The following is a 21,915-nucleotide window of genomic DNA, read 5'->3' as shown; positions in this document are numbered from 1 at the left end:
CTGAAATCACTCAAGCCACAGGGAAAACTATCAGTCATAGGCAAAATTACAAATTTTGTGATAGTTTTATGATAAATAATAAACATTCATTTAGTATAAAAAAAATTCAGTGCATTGGTTTTTAGCATCAAAGTTTTACTGAACAAATTCCAGGCCCTGCCAGTGTTAAACAGGAAACTTACAGGAATTAGAAACAGCATGCAGTGTATGATATGACGAGTTTTAAACCACCTCCATGATCAGGGCAGGAAGAAATCTGAATTTGTTATAACAGAACACCAACAAATGGATCAGGATCAAGCCACCATATTTCTCCCCAAGAAAGGAATTGGATTAATCTTCAATAATTTACCACCATTTCCATACACATAATTACATTTTTTCTTTTCTCCTGAAGCTGTTCAACTGTGAAGACATCAACTTAAACGCGAACATGAGCAGTCACCACAAGCACCTTGTTTACTCACTGAAAGGTCAGTACCAGCAGTCTTACCTTACCTGATACAAGAAAAATATTCCTGGTTCATTCTCAGTGACACAGAGAGGAAGGCAGGAACTGCTGTACTTACTTGTTAAAAAGATTCAGCCCAATCCTATAATGGCGTTTCCTGATAACATCGTTACTGAAGGCAGGGGAATCCCAGCTGTTGCGAGTCTCTTTGTGGTAGGTCTGTTTGCTCAAGGTTTGCTCCCTTAGGCTGTCTCTAGAAGAGGATTCTGAGCTGCAATTTATTGTATCATTGGAATTGGAAGTGCTGTTGATGCTGTCGTTGTCTCCATCAGAGTAATCAGATTCTGATTTGCTTTGCCTGTTCGCTGTGCCATTGATGGCCAAGTGACTGTCTATGGGCCTAGCCCTGTGCCTGGCCTCTGGCTCCTCCCGGGTGATGATCTTGGCAGGAATGCTGTGAGGGATATGTTTAGGGCTGCCTTGCTGGCTGGTGATGCCTCGGTCATACGCATTCTGTCTCTTTAAGGAGCCCCTCTCCGAGCGATCACTCAAGTCCACGGAACTGTCACTGGGCGGCTCGATAGTGAGCAGAGGGAGGTGATCCATCCTCATCCTCTGCTCCTGACATTCCAGTGATGGGGTACTCCTGCAGCTCGTATCAGTGTCTATCTTATCATCTTTGTGGGTCATGGACCAGTACTCTTGGGAAGAGTTCACAGAGCGGAGCCTCAAGTCCGACTCCGTGCTGGATGGTCTGTCCACGGACTGGGAGAGCGGCAGGGGTGGGGACAACTCCTCCTCATCGATGTACAACGTGACATCGCTGTAGGACGCCGTCATCTCGTCCAGCTTCCTGTGATCCACATTGTGGATCGCTGGTTTGCTCGGAGCACAGCTCTCCCTCTCCATTTCCCGGCTCCGGACTTGCTCCGCACTCTGGATCTCATCCGAATGCAGACTGCGGCAGTTCAGCGCATCGTCGATGGATTCCGCCAGGGATTTCACCTGCCTGGAAAAAGCATCCTCCAGTTCTGTTATAGCATCAGTGAAATCAGTGGATGCCGCCGGGGACTTCATCGTAGCCGTCTCCCCGAGCTCATCGCACTCCGACGGTACCAGGGAGCCCAGCTTTGACCCATCATTTGAAACAGAAACTTGCTTCCCTTCGAAGTAGGAGCTGTGGACTTTCTCAGGTCCTTCAAAGGAAAACTGCATTCTCATATTGGACAGGACGATGCGCCTTGACATGCGATTCTCAGACATAGAACTGCGCAGGCGCTCGAAGTTCTTGTTCATCTGATACTGGCGGAAGGCGGTCTGGATGGTGCGCGCAGCATGTCTGGTGATCAGACGGCCCCCATACTTCCGTTCTAGCATCTCCACCTGCCACGGGAACACACACACCCCTCGTCACTCCATGCAGCTCAGGACAAGGGTAAGGTCTCACAAAAGCATTTAACTCTCATAACGACTTTAACATACTTTATAGATACGGGTTTTGAAAGGAAAAACTCAAATAATGAACTGAATAGTCATTTGCAAATTCCACCATAAAATACAAAAACATACGAATTCACCTGACAGATATAAGAGATTATCAGTTGCAAGAAGTTCTTTCTTTCTTCCTTTCTGTCACAACAAAAACACCCAGGTTTCAAAATGACTCATTTTCTTAGAAAAATATTTTGCATGATTACACTCTAGTATTCTCCTGGAACATTAAAATCTCAGTTCTTAGAACTGCTTTTATTTTTAACAGTATTAATGTATCTTTAACACTTCTCTCCAGGAAGTGGGGAAGGTGCATGGGACAAAGAACAACAGCGTTTCAAGTCCCAACCGAAGTGCTGCTAGAAAAGCCTTCTCCCGTTCGACAGCCACAACGCTAACAGAGCCCAAATACCTGCTTATCCTGTAGGTCTGAAGAGAGTTCATAGCTCTCCGAAAGCGATCTCGACCTTTTGATGGCTTCTTCCTCGGCCTGTTTGCGCAGGATGGAGGTGGAGTGCTGGAGCTTGGGCCGGCGGGCTCGCTGCTGGCCCGGCGCGATGGAGTAGAGCCCGTAGGGGTTCTCGTAGTGCTCGGGGCTCAGGGCGGAGCTGTGCGTTATAGGGCCCTGCGGGTAGGCTGAGGGGCTATCCAGGGACGTGCCGGTCTCGCTGCTGGGAGCCTCGCCCTCAACGCTGCACAACGAGAGACAGCAAAAGCCTCAGGTGAGTCCAGCACACCAAAGCTGCCAACAGCAAACAGCACAGTTGTGCTTTAGTGTCACTTCTCTGTTGTTCACATGCAGGTGTTACAGGTAACGTGGCTTTCATGGCTAACACCACAGTTTTTGCAACTCTCAATCTGTCATGCCTGTGACATCTTCAGAGCATGAGTCAAGCAGGAGAATGGAGGTTTCGAGCATTGTTTAACTTTATACACTAATTACTAATAAAATTCTGAGTAAGTCACTCAGCAACTACTCTGTAAAATGAATGAAAACTTCTAATTTCTTATAAGATTACTCATTTCCAAGTTGTTCCATTCGAACTGACAGATACTTATTTATGTCTTTCTTTGCTTTAACAAATTATAGCAGTAATTTCTTACCCTTGTATTACAGTTTGACACAAAAGGATTACTTTCGTGGAGATTACTCAATGGAGATTGGGATTTAAGGGATCTTGAGAGCTACGATGTTTCTAGAAACTGAAGTTGGGAAAAAGTACTTACAGGAGAAATCTCATTTATTTCCCTGCTAGTGAAAGACTGCTTCCATGGGATACTTTTGGCAGGTTTTGGAGTAAAGCATCCCAAGGGACAGTGTTTCTAGCTAATGAAAGCAACATGGTTTCAAGGGAAGAAAGCACAATAGCACCTATCTGGCAAAGAAACTACTTTGTCTTCACATGAATGCTGTTATTGCTAAGGAATAAAGGAAAGGAAAAAACCTTTTATATTAAAAGGGTTGCACACAATAGGAAACATTTTAAAACCGAGCCCTAGGTGTATCCTGAAGTACTGATGACTAATAGTAATTTGTATTTGGGTTGTATTTACAAGAGGGCACTCTCACATTGCACTTTCACTCTTCCATCTTTTCACATTTCACAGCAGTATTTACTGTCTGCCTCATCCTGTGTACACAGAGCATTGATAGAAAAATGAAATTTTATTTTTTTAATCCCTTAAAAGACTCAGTAAACACTTCACACATCCACGAATACAAGCATTTGCAGCACTTGCCCTACCTTTTGTTTTAGGAAAGGTACATCCAAACTCCAAAGAAGTAAAATTCCACATTCCCACCAAGCCCTGTATTTTTTGCCTTCATTCATATGTACCTAAAGCCCTGCTGTTGTCTCTCAGTTGTCCCTTCAAAAAGGACAGAGCAATTTCTGAAAGCATGTTCTCCACCGACTGAAGAGCTGAGGGTTAACCCTGGCCAAACTCTCCCAGCTTGAACAGTGCGTACTTTTTAAAGGGAAGGAGGAAAAAAAAGCCCCATAGATTTCTTAAAATGCTTCCATAAACATGTAAAACTGAAAGCAAGGCCACTCTCTTTGCCCATCAAAATATGACTCCAACCAAAAGGCATTTTCAAACATACTTAACCCAAGCTGGAAATATTTGCAGTGTGCACACACTGCTTTTTCCAAAAAGGAAGCTGACAGGAAGCTAATCCCCTTCCCTCCGTGATACAGCTGGCTTTCAACTTAGAAATGATAAACTATCCAGAGTTCTGCTGGTGACATTGAAACCGTGTAACCTCCTGCTAAAAACAAACAGATCATTCTCTCTGAAGCATCCATTAAAGACATGGTATGATACTGAGTTCTCTCTTTAAACACTGAAATTCCTTCCTCTGTTCTGCCAGCTGTAAGGCTGTGCTATTTTGGAGATCACATCCTAGCTGCGAGTTTATTTGTAAGTACTTTCCATATAAGCATGGCAAATTTGTTTTTAACAGGAAGGCTGGAATTATCTTCTTAGGTTCTGTTGACGTTTTTGCCTTCCTCACCCTTGCATTGTGAACTATTTAATAACCCTTCCATGCTGATTATAACCTCCTGTTGACATTTTAATAACGCTGCCTTCAATGGATCACTTAACCTTTTCCTCAACAAAAAGGGCACTGCCCTAATCAGAAGACATTGGAAGGACATCTGCCCAGGGTTCTGACTAAAGCTAAGGGTTCCTTCTTAATTTTTAGTTTGCCTTTTGTACTTTTTTCAGATATAAATGTGATGCTTGACTGACTGTAATGCTTGATCTAATTTTGCTCATGGGTCTGTTCCCTGCCACCTGACTTTTTGAAGAATGGAAGTAATTACCTTTTCCAACAGGGGCAACAACAGCCCTTCAAAGCAAACACACGTGCACAGGCTTTAAGGCTTTCCCCCATTCAGCTCTTCCCAGCCTCCCAGGAGCAGCTGAAGCTCCATATGAATTATTTCATTAAAGTGAAACTCCACTGGCAAAGAAAAACAGCTTGCTTTCTACTTCTTCCACTTTACATATGTTTGGAGAAGAAAAATATGTCAACAAATATGACTTGTGTGAAGCTGTAAGAATGACAAGTTGGACTGCTCCACTGCACAGAGCTGGCAGAAGTGCTCACCGAGCCAACTTCCATCATTTCCCAGCAGGTCCAGGGCAGGGAATGGAGCTGTGGAAGGGGCTGGAGCCCCAGGAACGGCTGAGGGAGCTGGGAAAGGGGCTCAGGCTGGAGCAAAGGAGGCTCGGGGGGGACCTTGTGGCTCTGCACAAGTCCCTGACAGGAGGGGGCAGCCGGGGGGGTCGGGCTCTGGGAACAGGGAACAGGGACAGGAGGAGAGGGAACGGCCTCAGGCTGGGCAGGGGAAGTTTAGTTTGGATATTGGGAAAACTTCCTGGAAAGGGCTGCCCAGCCCTGGCACAGCTGCCCAGGGCAGGGGTGCAGTCCCCATCCCTGGAGGGTTTAAAAGCTGTGTGGATGTGGCACTTGGGGACAGGGGTCAGGGGTGGCCTTGGCAGTGCTGGGGGAATTTGGGCTCAGTGGCCTGAGAGGGCTTCTCCAACCCAACAATTCTGTAACTCCTACACACACTCAGAACATGAACCAGTCACTGCAGGGTTACAAGGGTGGTTTTTATCTATCCACTTATTAAAACTGCCAACACACAAAAATGTCAAGGATTCTGCTCCAGGCTTGCAGCAAGAACCAGGAGAAGTCTCCCTGGGAGTAGCTGAGACACCTCTCTAGCACTACTTCATTTCCACACCCTGAACACACTGTCTCTCTCTGATGGGTGAGAAATTAAGTACATTAAGCACACTACAAAAATGGACAATGTAATACTGTTAATTATTATTATTTATGCTTTTATTGTGTGTATATATATATATATATATAGTATTAAATAAATGTTAATTAAAAGTCCCAACTGGAATTAGAAATAGCTCCTTAATAAAGGTCTCCAATTTGAGGCATCTGCTACCTACCAGACATGTCTGGTACAATTACTGATCATTTCATTGTTTTAAAAAAATATCTAGTGGATTAATTTGCTTCATCTCCCTGCAATGTACAACTGCATATTACTAGTGAGCCCAGGAATCTGATGAATATTCTAATTGTGTAATATTAGGGGAATGGAAAACAGTTGAAATTAACCTAGAAGTCCAATTGTTTTATTACAGTCCTGTTTCAGCAGAAAATAGACATTCATTATCTGCCAAGCCAGAAAAACTGAAAGGTTACTTGCAAGTATTTTACAAAGAAGCAGAGAATGGAACAGCTAAAGAATGAAAATGAAATATTTAAAGATAATCAGTACTACTAATATGACTTTGAATGAACAAAATTTAAAATAGAGGCATTGAAAAACTTTATACAGCTAAATTACTTTTTGAAACAGTGGCCAGCACTGACTGAATCAGTGTTTTATCAGAAACTGAAAATTTCTTCCTGCATAAACCTCAGCTTGTAATACTGTTAAAAAAATCCCCAAACATAACAACAGGGAAGAAGAAAGGCTTAGAGAAAACCAGAAGCATGCCCTATGCAGGACTTGTAACATATTGCAATGGAGATGTAAAACTCCTGTGAAAATCAGGTGACTTTCTGCAATTATAACCCACTATTCCCCAGCTGCATTCAGGTGTTTTCTCCCGTTTTGTCTGGGAATGGCTCTGACTTCCTGCAGAGCTGAGCCACACACCCTGCAGACAGTTTCCAAAGGGAATCCAGGGGCTGAAGGGACAGATGAGGAGAAGGTGGGATGCGCTGGCTCCGGGAGGGAGGCTCCCAGCCTGGACCCAGTCGCCCTGCGGCCCCCGGCTCGCCCAGCCCAGGCGCAGCTCCCGGCTGAGCCCGGGCTGACTCCGAGGCGGCGGGGCCAGAAGCTGCTCTGGTGACTGCTCTGCCCCGCTGCCAAAGCTCAGCGATGGTGCAGGGCTGCAGCTCGGCACCAAGGCAGCAGCAGGAGACCCCGGCTGACAAAAAGGGGAGGAGATGCTGTTGCTAGGAAAAGGTCCCGATTTTACAGTCGTTGCCCACAATTCAGGGGATGAGTTCATTTCAAGAAGTACCTAACAAGAAGCAGCTCTGTCTCCTCTCTCCCTCTACAGCTGTGTGGTTAGCCATGACCAAAGCAAAACATCTCCTCTCCAGGCATTTTAGCAGCACAAACCTGGCAGGTCTTTTCTTCCCTGGCTCTCATTTTACACTTTCAATTATTACTTCTAATCACAAAGGCTGTAATTAGCACCAGTACACTAAATCCAGTACCACATCTTAAAACAAAAACGTATTTTTCAGGATGTTTGGCTATCTGTTATTCTTTATTTCTCATTTTTATATTCACACCTTCCCTTTCCTTCAAATCTTGCCAAACTATTAGCAAAACTAAAAATAAGCACAATAAAGACAAAATTTTGAAAACAAGAGAACTTTAACATTTGAGCTTAAAATGGAAATCTGAAAAAAGATCTGAATTCCAGTAAGGAGCAAACCCCAAGCTTTTCCACGAATACAGACTTATCTGTTCCACTGAGTAATGGCAAAATGACCAGAGGAGCTGCTGGTTTGGTTGCAGAGGCACAAGACTGTATCTGTCAGAGAAATTGTACTACAAAATACAGACATTTGATAACCAGAAAAGCAGAGTCCCTTTCCTCCTGAGGCCCAGAACCTTATCTTTAGAACTATGTGCATATAAAAAGGAAGTACAGAACAATAACATCACATGCAAGGAATGATTCAGTGCTGCCTCTCACCCCAGAAACTCCACAGTTTACAAGCAGTCAAGTGTCCCTGTGCATTTTTATAACTAAAATATGAAGATAATGGGAACATATGCTCACAGAAATCATCCAAGTGTTCAAACCAGTTTGTTGCAGATTTAGTTTGGAACAAAGAAATGAAACATGTTTCTAAATAATGCAAATGCCAAACTCAAACTGCATGCAACATTTTAAAATAGAACCAAAAAGAAAAAAACCCTCCCAGCAGAACAGAGCAAATGCTTGAGAAGCTGTTTTACCAATGAGCATTCTCTGAAATCAGTATTATTTTCATCACTCTTTCAGAATGGACTTTCAACAGTGTAATATAAAGACATGAAATTGAAAACAGGCCCTAACAGCTGGATAGAACGCACATGAGAACCAATCAGCATTATATTAATCCTGTAAAAAAATTGTTTTGGACACAAAGAAAAGTATGACAATATAATAAGTTTGTGCTGTTACATCTTTAAAGACTTTTCCATAGCATTTTAGATCCCTAGAAGCATGAACACAAGTTCAAGGGTACACAAATAAATTTCTTTTCTTCTACACTGTGGAAAGGCAGCATGAGCATGACAAATACAGCAACAAAAACATGCCCAGCTTAAAATTCTAGTCAGCACAAGGTGATAAAGCCACTCAGCTTGGCCATGACAATCCAAGGGCTCTGTTTTTTGGGCAGCAGGGAGGTTTTAAAGCAGGGCTGTGGTAGAGCAGCAGTAAAACTCCAGGTAGTCAGCACAGCCTGAATTCAAATTGAGCTTAATGAAGAATCAATACTTAATTTTATTTGTTGGAACAGTGAAGCATTTGCATGAGTGGTTCTTCATAAAATTCCTCAGCCAAATCCATCCCTTCTCTAACTTGCCTGCTTTGCCCTGAATCCATAAAATTTATTCCCCTCTTCAAGAAAAACGCACATAAAGCTGGTTCCCTTTAGGTCACATCGACTGACAGAACACTTGAGCAAACTTATCTTCTTCCTTTGTCCCAGAAACTTTTCTGTCCATAAACACCAACATATCTACAGCCAAAGTATCAAGATACCTTCTTGGGACTCTGCCTTATGATTTATGACATGGATTTAAATGCAAACCACAGAGTGAAGCTTTTTGCATTAAAATCTCATTTCATAAACACCATTTCCAGTAAAACTTCTGCCTCACTCAAAAATAAATATTCTGTATAAACAGGTCCAAATACCCAGGGAGGAAGAATTGCTATGCATCTGTTGTACACCAACCATCTCCTTTTAAAATGTGGAGGCTAAAACCAGTCAAACTGTGATCTTAGCTCCTAATTATAGATTTCCACTTGAAATAGATCCAAATTCTCTACCTAGCCCAGAGAATGCAGACCAGAAGTCGCCCGTGGAACTAAGTGGGTAACAGAGAGAAGCAGGATGGCAGCTGCTACAGCAGCTGGTATGGTCAGACACTTCCAACATGAAGGCTGAAACAAACCACTCAAATAGCAAAAATATTTAGGCCAAATGTGGGCATTCCACATAGGAACAAACCTCTCCAAGAGTTAATTTCTTCCATAGAACTTTGCCTTTACAAGCACAACGAAGCCCTGATTTGAATGCGTAATTTTAAGTGACAGTTTGCAACCAGAACACTGCTCTCCAGAGCTGTGCCTCCCCACACAGCTTCATCTCACACCAGCACTCATTTGGCACAGGGTACACCCCACTGCTTCAAAGCTGCCTTGTGCTTCAGTACCTGTGGCGCTCTCTGCCATAAACGAGGAGGTGCACTTAATTAAAGCTCTGATGTGTGCATTGTATTATCTCAAATTACTGCCACAAAACGTTCTCCATGTAACTTCTCAAAATGCAGAACTGGCCATATGTACTTCACACAAGCCATGGTTTAGCATTTTTCTCCACCCCTCCAATACAATATTCCCCACTGGAGTCAGAACATTTGAGCAGAAGTTTATTATTAGTACAGTTTGCAACTAGAACCCAGTCCTTATTGCCATGTCTGGTTTGTGCTGTCTAGTAAACAGAAGTCAATTGTATGAAGAACTTACACAAATCCCCAAATTCAATAAGCACAATAACATTAACAAACCAATCTACCTTCAAATACACCCTGCCAAGAGTTCAAAGCCATTATGATGGACAACAGCATTCACAGGCAGTGACAAAAGCTTTGATCCGGGAAAGAAATATTGACCAATGTGTTTCACTTCCAATGCACTCTCAATTCAGCTGTTTCTGTTAAAAACAAATGAAACCTTTGAATGCACATCAAAGTAATGTCCCAGGTAATTCATCTGACTGAAGTTAAATATCATTGCAAGAAAAATCCAGACACCATTTGCATGTGTCTCAGAAGCAAACCTTAACAAAGCACTCACTTATTCTGTAATATTCTGTGTGGTGAGAGTGCCAATAACAGCAGCCTGAGTCAAACAGTCTGAGGGCCACTGCAGGAGAGCAGAGCTCCACAGGCACATACCCCTGAGTGCCCCAAAACCCTGCAGCTGCTCCCTGCTCCGAGCCCTGACTCCGAAATCACAGAACAACCCCAACACCCATCCCCTGGACACTGGCAAGCTTTAACTCTCCCTAAGTAACCCCATAAAAGGCATTAACAAAAATGCTTTTTAAAAAGGGCATTTTGACCCACAGTCTTAGAGGCCAGCAGCAGCGAGTGAAAGAGCAGAGGTTATTTTCTCCCCACCAAAGCAGAATGCAGGAATGAATGCACTGTCTCTTCTGAAATGGAGATGGGCAGCAGCGAGATGGAAATAGAGCAAAACAACAGTCCACCCATTTTAGGGAACTTACAATAGGGTTAAGAACTAAGAATATCCATTTGGGAAGAGCTTACTTGAGACCATCTTCAGCTTCCAAGGCTTAACCAGCTCCCAGATCACCTTTGTCAAACAGCATATTGGCCATCAGACACAACAATGTACAGAAGGATCAACCCAACCAACCCTCCCCAGGACCATTCCATGCCTTGTGAACCCCACCTGCTAAAGGCAAAGCTGTATTTTATTGTCACTATTGAGCAAAAGTAACACAGGGCCTGGCAGCACCAACAGAACCTGGGTACAGCTTACAAATGTTCACTTCTATCTCAGGCAAAGTCAGCCAGCATCACTCTCTGCCAATCTGGGTTAATCATCACCCAACATAGATTTATTCAGCAACAACTCTTTAAAAAATGGATATTATTGAAGATGAATCTGGAGTGATAATTTGAGGCTTGTGGCTCAAACCAGCCCAAGTTTTCGAATTTTAGAAGGTTTTTATGGCCAGTTCTTCCTTTAGATGTGTCAGCATGGAACACATTAACATCAGAAAACGTCCTGTATGCTTCAAAAGGATGCTTTGCTTCTTACAGGGACTAAACCTAACAATTTTAATGTAACTGTGGTGTCTGAGGGATGGATCACTAAACAAAACCTGCCTCCCACTGCAGACTTTGTCCTGTCCCTGCTATGTAAACTTTTACACAACATGATAAGCTGGAGAAATTTGTGGTGTTTCTCAATGCAGCTGTAGTAGAATTTGACCTCAGCTATTTATCATTTATTTAGATACACCATTCAGCAGCAGGAATCCTCTTAATTTAGCAAACCTACACTATATATGGCATGTACTGAAGATAGCAAGATCTTAGCACACATTCTGCTGTTTATATCATGACATGCCCTTTAGACACTGCTAACTTTAAAAAGGAAGATTTAGTGTCTGCAGCTGAAAAGCCCTGATTTGCACGCACAGCTGAGGCAGCATTTGATACAATGCAAGAATCCTTGGTGTCCTGTGCCAGCCATCCTCCTCTTTCACCTCTTCAGCTGTTGTGTCAAGCCTGTCCAAGGAAGGGGTGAGAGAACGGCACTGCTGCTGAGAAATCAGCTTGCTGGCACTTAGGTTCTGTAAGAGACTAAGCACTGAGTTCCTCTTCCCAGTCTGCTCTTGGTGGATAATTATCTTCTTTCCCCTCTTATATACCACATATGATAGAAACATGAACTCCTTCAAAGATGCTCAGCAAAATCCTGTTTACTGAGTCAACGTTTCAGGCCCGGAAATTTCATACCTAGAACAAAACTATCTCATCTTAGATCAAATAGACTTGAAAATATAAAGCCTATCATTTGACTCATTTTAAGATTTTGCCCCTAGACTGTTTGAAATGCTTACAAATATGACACAGTACAGAAAGCTAGCAACAACTTTTGAGCAGACCAGCCTTTCCCAGTATGTCTGAGGGAAATTAAGAATCATCATAAACAAAGAGCGTGCAGAGGGTCCATGCAGCAGAAATGACAACAAAACCATCTTTCTGTACTGGACACTTCATTGAGTAAACTCTCAGAGAACTAACTTCTGGAGTAAATGAATGTTGTACAGAAGGACCTATTTAGAACAACCAAGGGATTTCATTTCAATGACTTATATTGTTATTATCTAAAGAGCTGTGCTTTCAAACAATGTCACTGATGAACTTTGAGCTACTTAGCTGTCTCTCTTGGATTTAAGAAATAGTTGGCCAAAATCATCCACTTTTAAAATCATAAAGAAAGGGACTGCTCAGCTTCTAGTGGTTGGTTGACTTCCCTCTGTAGTTACAGATAAAACTCACAAAATTAGAGTAACATACTTTAAAAAGCCAATCCAAAAGGAGGATGGGCTGTTACAAGTCTGATCAGAGAAACCCCTCACTGATCTAACTGAATCTGGAAGTATATATAATATAAAAGTACCACTCAATTTTAATCACTGCACAAACCCTCGATTTTGACTGCCAACTTTGCCGTGCCAAGTCTAAAAAAAGCCAACCTCAAAAGAGAATGAAACCCTACCAGTTTTCTCTATGGGAAAACAAAGTAATTTCAAAATATTTAAGTGAAAATGGGCATGGGAAACACTCAGCAGGCAGGAAAGAAAAGGATGAGAATATGGCACTTGTTCCTGCTCCCAGTGAAGCTCAGGGTGTTGTTACCCAGCCAGTGAGAACGGGAACTGGCCTTGAGCACCCTGCACAAACCAAGAGAGAGGTGTTGCAACTCACTGGAACAGAAGCACTGCTCACCTCTCTGTAATCACAGGCATCCTCGTAAAAGGGAGATTTTATCCTCTGCAGCACACCCAAGGTTTATACCAGACTGTACATAGTGTTTAAGGAACCCAAATAATAGGAGATTTTTTGTTGGAAGTGTGGGGTTTGGTGGAAAAGACAGTGCTGTAGATGACGCTTGGATTCAAGGCAGTGTGTTCAAACACAGAAGGTGTCTGCACACATACTCCAAGATACTACACATAAACCTTCACTCTTGTAGACACGAGACCTCAAAAGATTGCTCATAACCTCTAAATCAGCTAAAGAGCTGACAGATACTTTTTCTCATTCACAAACTTCCTTCCTTTTACATTTCCTCCCTATTCTGCTGAGTCCATACATTTTACAGCTCTTTCTCTGTCAGAGAGGAATTAAGCGTAGGCTTTCAACAGAACTTCTGACTCACCTCACTGATGACAATAAAAGAGTAACACAGGTAGCAACTCCTGCCTTGGAAATGTTTTGCTGAACACAGAGGAGCAGTCTTTGGGCTGTGCAGGGCATGTTGCAGCTTCCTTTGGGTGTAGCACAGCTGCCCAGCACTGCTGGCTCCCAGAGCCACCAACACTCTGTATTGCCTTTCACTCACATTTGGACTTGATGATCCCCGTGGGTCCCTCCCAGCTCAGGAATATTCTGTGACAGTGTCTGTGACAGGGATGCAGCCTGGCTTAGCTGGGGGCTGCACGTGAGGCTGCTCACCCACAACAGAACGTGAGGCTAAAATGCACAACTTGGGTAATTCTTAGTCATCTATAGGCTCTTTATCACAACACAGTTCACAGTTCTTTCCACAATTGAAAATGGTCTTTTAGGACAGGGTTAGAAGCCCAGTTCCTGAAAACAAGGGTCACCATTTTGTGAAATGAAAATGTGATCTTGTGCAAAGATGGATTTTGAAAATCTCAACCTAAGACAGTGAGAAATGGTCTTGTGTAACAGGCTGCACTGTGGTAGGAAAACATGAAATATTTTTCTTCTAGGCTAACCTAATCAAAAACATCTTAATCACTTTTTAATAACAAAAAAAGAATCTGACTTTGCATCATGTTGTCATCATTTAGACAATTCCCATTAAGTCCAGGTAATCCTCTGTTCTCTCTCACTTCACAAGGCATTAATGACTAGTATTTACAGGAAACTATGAGCTGTGAAGTCTCATTCTCTCAAATCTAAGAGTATTAATATCAGCTCCTTCTTGAAACCAGTTTCTACTAAATGCTCGACATCACTGGTACCTTCTAAACAAGACTCACAGAGTAAAATACAAGAAAAGAAAATATAAACAAAGATAATGAACTTTCTTTCGCAAATCCAAGAACAGCTGAAATTATCTAATATTTATCACCTTGTGGAAGAATGCTCCTGTAGTGCAGAGTCAGGGCTGGCTGCAAACATTCCCTGCAACAGAAAACCCACCAGCTTTGCATCCTTGCTGCCTCTGCCCTGTGTGAGGATGACTGGAAAGGTCATGGATATATTAACAAACAGAAGGAAGTTGGTTTTCTTTTTCTGTGCTCATGACACATCCATCCTTGTTAATCTGGTGAATTTTAGGGGCTGGAATTTTAGGGGCTGGAATTTTTCAGACTAAACAGTGCAAGTACCCCTCAAAACAAGCTTAGGATTCTTTTTCTGTGGCCATACCCTGTATGTAGCCACTGATGTAAATGCAAGTCCGATCATAACTGTGGCATTTTGTTTGTGCTTGCACAGCAGAAGGCAACAGGGAATTGTGTCCTTTGTTTATAAGCACAAGTTTAACTGGGATGACACTAAACTACTGAAAGAATCTGATTAACAGATATAATACATCAATTTCCTGTGGCTATCAAAGCCATCATTCTAATTTTCTGCTTCTCTCACAGGAACAAAAAGGTTTGGGGTTTTTTTATCATACCAAAGCTTGTCTTTTTTTACTTTATTTTTATTAAGGACATCTCTACAATTATTTCATGAGACTGATTCTAGTCTTTTGTCTATTGTAAGGAAGCAAAAGGATTTATTTAGCTAAATTTGCATTCCCCTTTAACGTAATACTGGGGCTTTGTGCTACAGTGGATTAAAGCAGCATCTGTTCTTCTCTGGAAACCTGGAGTCAAATCACAGCAGTGCAGTGAAGTTGCCATCTCTGCCTGTACCCTAAATGGAACCTAAATAAAATTCAAAAGGATTCCCAAAAGACACGAGAAGGGCTATGTAAGTAAAATATTTTTGATTAGTAAGTCTTGCTAAAAAAGCCCATGATCAGTAAATGGTTTTGCATAACAAAGACCCATGAATTAAATGAAATCTGTATTTACATAATTTTGACATAAAATAGCAATATACAAGATACTAAAAGTGAACTTCCAAAGGCTGGGCTGATTCTTCTCTTGTGACTACACAGTCTTTCTTCCTGGGCAACAGAAATAAAGCAGCAAACTCAGGAATATGAGTTTGGCTTGTGGCCCATACCCTGTTTCAACACAAATGACATCTAAACAAAGCATGGTTAACAAAAGCAATGCACCAACACACTTTCTTCCCTAATCCACGAGCCACCTCCTTATAATTCCAGTTGCTCTGTGGATCAGGCAGTGTCTGGGTTAGGGGCACATCCTCACATATTTAATGTAACCAACAGAGAAATCAGGGCTCCACCTTGGTTACCGTTTCTGAGGTCTCCTGCAGTTCTGTTATTAAATAAACATAAAAAGAAATAATTGATTGACAGCTGCTGTGATTAAAATATGCCTGACTCTGAAATTAATGATAAAATTACCATTAGGTCTGGCAGAACAACCATGTAAATGCTGAAGGAGCAAAAAATTTGCATCCTGAAAGATGTTTATGAATTATGGCAAATCCTTGCAATAAAAGGTATAACAACCCAGACTCAGACTGTGGTGCTTCAAAATTAAAAAAAAAAAAAAATCAATATTTAAAAATACAGTACCTTAAACCCTCCTTTGCACCTCTCAGAATGCTACAGAAACTGGAAGCCTCATGGGTTTACAACAAAGAGGGTTCATTAGTTTGGATGCTAAAATTCCATGAAGGACTAGTGGATAATTTCCAGACCATCTTTATGGCATTACTATTTCCAAAGTGCCCTGGCAGCAGGTTAAATTCCATTTTGCAGTCACACAGATGAAGTTAAGCCAATGCAGTGTTCCACTGGAACACCACACTGGGCACAAGGACACGTTTCCCTTGGAAGGCAACTCCTCACTTCCAGCACTTGTGTCCCAAGGTTCTGCCGGAGCCTGAACACCAGTGGTGTTAAACACCAAGAAACACAACTGAAATCTGTGAGCAGCTGCTAAACACCTACAGGTAACATCCAGGAGTGCTGGGAGGACACCTGGCATCCACCACCAGACCACTGACTACCTCTAGGCCAGGTTTTATTGTTGAGCTCCTTCTCCCTGGTGTTCATGCAAGCACAGTTTGCAGGCATCATTAGAGCAATCACCTAAGTGTGCTAATCACCTACACCATTATGAGATTTGCCTCTTCAGAGTGTGAGCCTTGAATTGCCATCTTTAGACTCTGAGAAAACATTATCAGTATAAAGGTAAACTGTTGTTTCAAAGGAATTGTTCCACCCAAAGTCCTTGCACTGCTCTTGAAGCCCTCAAAGGCATGAAAAAATCCCAGGCTCCAAGAGATGGAAGAGTATTCTCCTCATGAAGACCCAGTATCGGGAGAAACACTTTCTATAGCCATATGAATAGATTCTCTTGAAAGATTTTTCATTTTGCACACACAAAATGGTCACAGGGTGAGAAAACCCACGTTAGGCCACAAAATCCTAAGCAATCACTCCTGTTTCTCCCTGCAAACCACTGGTGAAGACACCTTCTCCAGCAGAGAAGGTCTCTTTGCCCAGCAGTCACTCCCTGGATCGAGTCCCTGAACCTTCCAGTACAAGACTTACAGGAACAACAAATCAGTTACTGTTCAAGTTGGTATTTGCACTTTTCAGGAGAAAAACTGAATCCTTGGGTTTCCTCACCTGAAAGCTGCAAATTATTCAATGAAACTGAACAACAGGTTGTTCATTAACTGCACCAGGATTCCCAGAGGGCTTCTAAAGGGCAATGCTGTTGATACACGGAGCACTGTGGTTTTCACTGGTTAGCTCCAGATCCTGGATTACAACATCTTGGATGATAATGAATTATTTCAGATTAGTAGAAATAGGAAGAATAAAGGATGATAAATGAAACCTGAACATTGAGCTTCTATTTAACCAAGAGAAAAAAAATCCCAGCTGACTACTTTGTAACAGTATTCTCAATATATTTCAGGAATTAGAACAGGACATCTCAACAGCAAAACCAAAGCTGGTGCAAAAGTAGAAGTAAAATGGAAAATGAGTAATTTTATTCAGCATGGCCTTAGTTCTCCCAAAGCACTCAATAGGTGTAATGAATTCTGTGTTTATATGAAGGATATCTGCCACAAGAATCGACACAGTTAAATACAACCATCCAAACTGAGTACTCAGCAATTCCTCTTTTAGCACATCAGGCAGAATAATCAAGTTTAACTGAAAGGAAGTGCATAGCGATGTGCAAATGGAGGAAAAAAAGTCTGAAACAATGATGAATAACAGAGTGTAACTGTGTAATAGGCAAATCTGTCACTAAAGTAATAGTTATGAATTATGTTTTTAGCAAGCCATGCAAAGGTAACATCACTTATGCAAACATTACCTACTCCACACAGGAAACTTACATTATTTTTTTTCTTTAAGGGTAAAAAATGGGCTGAAGGATCATTAACTGTATGACTAAACTGTACTATGAAACAGTTTTCTTTATCAAAAAACATTTTGCCTTTCTTTTCTAGAAAAGCAACTGTTGCATTCATGCATAGTTACACTGAATCCAGTCACTTCCTCCTTTTATATTTTTCCACACATGCCCACACCCAATTTAAGATGTTTTCTATCTTTAGCTAAGTCGAGTATTCCTTTAACAGTCGAACAGCTCAGCATTTGGCTGAATTACTTGGTGGAATAAACTTCCATGATGCATCGGAGATAAATTCATTTTGCAAGTGCACTGCATGTGCAGGATAAATTTTTTAGTTTATCATAAATCCACACACAGCATCACACCAGAAAAACTCGTTTGTGCATGGAGTTTTCAGGCAGCTCATGGACAGAGTTATGTATTGCTGTACTTTTGACACGCATTATTTTGGTAGTTAACAACATCATTACAATAGGGACTGTATGTGTTAACACGACAAATCCCACCCTCTGCTTCTCCTGCGTCAGTTATTCAAGTATCTGAACTTTAAAGGCCTTTGAAGGGAACTTCTTTTGTCTTTTTTTTTTTTTTCTTTTCTGGCTGAGGGCACGATTGGCAAATGCTGACTTCACAGCCCGCTGAGTGTGACACACCTGGCAGGACAAGGCCAGGTCCCGGACACCGGGAACAGCCTGTACCAGAGCTCTGCAGCAGAACTCGCACGGGTTTGACACAAATCATGTGATTTCCGCGCTCTCTCCCGAACTCCCCATAGGCAGCGTTTACACACCGGTGTCCGGAGCGGCCGGGTCAGCTCACACCCAGCTGCCACAGCTCCCGACTGAGGGCTCTGCCCGTCACCCACAGCACCGCAGCGCAGCGGGGCCGCTTGGGACGCCGCGGTTAAACCGCGGGGATGATCCAACCCTCGGCTCCTGCCGGGCAGACGGAGCCTCCGCCTGTCCCCGGCTCCCGAGCCGGGACACGGCAACAGCTCCCGATCGCCGCGACCCGGAGACACCCCGGGGACAACCCCCAGGGACAGCGGGGGCAATCGCGGGGATAAGCCCCAGAGACAACCCCCAGTGACAATCCCCAGGGACAAAAGGCTGCCCCCAGCGCAAGCCGGACTCTCCCATCCCATCTCATCCCATCCCATCCTCCCGCACCGCCCCATAAGCGAGCCCGGGCAGCAGCAGCAGCAGCAGCAGCAGCAGCGTTGGCGGCGCGGAGCCCTTTGTGCGGCAGCGGCGGCTCGGGGGCCACCCCCGCACCCCTCGGCAGCGCTCACCAGCTGTCCAGCTCCAGCTCCAGCAGCGACTGGGTCCGCTCCGAGCTGCAGTGCAGGCACCACATGGCCGGGCCGGAGTGTCGGGCGGGGAGCTCCTCGCCACCATAGCCGCCCCTCGGGCCGCCCCGCCCCGCGCCCGCTCCCGCTCTCCTCCGCCGGGCGGTGGGGCAGGGAACCGGGCAAGAGCGCACGCGTGGAGGGGGGGGGATGCCCGGGAAAAACGCTGCTCCGAGGGCTCCCCTCACTGCAGCAGCCCGTACACCCCTCACCGTGGCCGGATGCCCCTCGGGCCGGGCTCCGGCGGGCACCGAATGGTGCCCGCCGGAGCCCGGCCCGAGGGGCATCCGGCCCCCCGACAACGCAATAGCAACACCCTCCCCACAGCTCTATACTCTGTAATGACACAACAAAGCACCGCTGGCCGATAGCTGTAGTTTTGGGGGGGGAGTTTTATTCGGGAGCTAAAAATGCCGCTCGAGCGAAGCCGGGTGCAAGAAGGAGCACGGCGCAGAGCCGTGCGTGCAACATCATTCGTATTTATACGTCCCGTGAGGGCTGATCAGGTCTTTCAGGGTGGTAAAAAGAATCGAGGCAGCTTTAGCTGAAGCCCCCTTTAAATATTTGGATGGAGCGTGCGTGTTGCATAGTTTCCTAAGGAAGCGCTTGGCGTAGATTCCAATACGCCTGGGTTTAACTAGCTTCCAGTGAAACTCAAACGCGTTAAGGAAGGACACACCTACTCCGGCTGTTTTCATAGGAATGTCACTGCAAGTCTCTAACCAGAGACTATTTACACTGCAATGCCTGCTTTCAACATTTCATGGTTATCCAGACAGCCTCTTCCCAGCAGAAGGTCTGGGATCCACAACAACCCCACGTTTTTCTGGTCCTGACTCAATGCCTCCTGCATCAAGCTTCATCTCTCCTTGTAAACAGAGACAAATCCAAAGCAGACACGGGCAGTTCCCAAAAGTCAACTTCTCCTTCGGAAACCCGTTTCCATTTAGGAACCAAGTGCAGACAGTTTTAGCGTGGGCTGTGAAGGAGACGTATTGGAAAGGGTGGCTGGGAAGCTCTGACCTCAAAAGCAGTCACAGAATTTTCTGAAGAATGTGCTTTTCTGAAGCCACTTCAAACACAATCTTCCTTCTACAGATACAATCACGCTAGATCAGCAAATAACCAAGCAATACAAACACATCCCATTCCAAACACTGCCGTGGATAATTGTTACAGATGGCTTTCCCCCCATCAGTGTCAAGCATCCAGAATTCCCAATTTAGTTTCGACCATTCTGGTACAAAGTTTTTGTTAGATCACTTCTTGCTTGAATATGTTGTTAAAATTTAAAGTAGAGATTAAATGCCCAAATCATCTACACATTTAAGATCTCACATCTGTTCCAACGGGGGGAATTAAACACAGAAAAACAAATTCTTGCTGCACTACGCAGACAACATTGTGGTTTCCGAGTCGAGGCAGCCTGATGCAGTTATTTTTGGAGGGATTTTTTGTGAATGTTTCAACATTCCAAAACCATTTTCATTCATCCATAATCCATCGTGTACAATTCCATTTTCCCTCAGGTAACAATAACTGTAATCCACACTGGGCAATCCACCCTCTCTCAGGTGGTGATTTAGCACAGACCTCTAGGTCTATGACTTCTTAGGACAATTTTTGGTAGCTAAATTTCTTTGTCATCCTGGTGACAGAAGAGGTGCTGAACATACAGAACTGATGTTTCAGGCCCCAGAAGACAGGGGCAGGAGAGGCTCTTCTACCAACACAGAACCAAACATGGGCTTCTATAGCACTTCACTGATCTGCACTTTACATAAGAAGCTTTGGCAGAACCAGTAGGATGTATATATCCCTGTTGCCCTTCTGCTGTTATTTTGACATCTAACTAGCATTAGAGTTGCCACTAAGATATTGTATAAATATGCACTGCAGTGTAAGGAGGTCAAAAAGTAACTTTTCATGTCCTACTATCCTTGTTCCTGGCAATTTGGTGGGCCACAACTAATAGCACAACACAAAGTGATCTTTGCTCTGTTAGATCAACTTGACTTAAGCAAAAATTAAGGAACTAGGAAATCTCTCTGTAAGTGGAAGTAAGCAAAGATTTCAAAGCATGATTTTACACTCTCCAGATCAGCCCAGAAGTTTGAGGGAAATAATTGTGAAGCAAGTGGGCTGGCTGACCGCAGGAAGAGCTTATTGTGACAACCAGCTCACTCACTGCAGCTGCTGCTTCATTCACTTTGCACCACTGTAGTTTCCAGCCAGTTGCCCAACAAGCAGCACTCAGTTAATATTAATACACTATCTCAGCAGTGAACGACTCCCTCAGACCATTTGATCCTCCCTGCTAAAGCTAACACTATTTTATTTCTAATACAGAAATATAATTAAACCTTAGATTAAGCGCAACACTGAAATCTTGGTTTATCCGGTAATTTACATAAATCACTGCTCTTTAATGTGTTAATGGCTAAAACAAAGTTTATAAACCCCCAGAGTGCAACAAACTCAATTTGTAATTATGAGCACACAGCAATTTGTACAACATGCCATCTAAATCTACAGTAATTGTGACCCTACTTAAAGGGCAATTCCCAACTTAATCACATTTAATACACCATTATTTCCAAGATCTAAAAAGGCTGAAAAATAAGCATTTGTCTTGCATTTTGCTTGAATAAAAGCAAAGGGTTACCCAGGCAAAAGAACCCAGAAGAAACTACTAGGGAGTAGTTTTCTTCCTGCAGAGTATAAATACAGCCATGCAGCATTGTACAATAAACTGCATATACAGGCCAAAACACCCGTTATTCCTCTCACTGTGGGATTTGGGGGGATATTGATCCAATTCCTCCCTTGAAAAAAATATGCTAAACCATGTGGATCCTCCACCTCCTGCCTCCCATGGTGAATTCGCTGTTTCTCATGCTCCCCCTCTGCCCATGCTCACCTGTACACCTAATGTAAACCAAGTATTCCTTAAAAAAAATTGGGATATATCAGTTTGAAGGATGTACAGCACAATCCTCTTCCACATTATTCTCTTTTGGTACACAG

General features: G+C 43.4%; 1 protein-coding gene across 7 annotated transcripts in view; it reads right to left on the bottom strand.

The window, feature by feature from the left end:
- The window catches only part of IQSEC1 (IQ motif and Sec7 domain ArfGEF 1), a 281,157-nt gene that overhangs the window by 38,835 nt on the left and 220,407 nt on the right, over positions 1-21,915 (bottom strand). For 6 of the 7 annotated variants that reach the window (XM_069027864.1, XM_069027865.1, XM_069027866.1 and 3 more), the window contains 2 exons: positions 2,355-2,634; positions 570-1,834 (listed from right to left, as the gene is read on the bottom strand). In XM_069027864.1, coding sequence (XP_068883965.1) covers positions 570-1,834; positions 2,355-2,634 — 1,545 coding nt within the window. Of the gene's footprint in view, positions 1-569; positions 1,835-2,354; positions 2,635-18,831; positions 19,033-21,915 lie in introns of those variants that run through there. The other variant, XM_069027871.1, reaches the window with a different exon arrangement.

The sequence above is a fragment of the Aphelocoma coerulescens genome, chromosome 12 (genome assembly GCF_041296385.1).
Source record: "Aphelocoma coerulescens isolate FSJ_1873_10779 chromosome 12, UR_Acoe_1.0, whole genome shotgun sequence".
Classification (NCBI taxonomy): domain Eukaryota; kingdom Metazoa; phylum Chordata; class Aves; order Passeriformes; family Corvidae; genus Aphelocoma; species Aphelocoma coerulescens.
The sequence above is the reverse complement of the archived record's forward strand: the minus strand, read 5'-3'. Positions and strand labels throughout refer to the sequence as shown.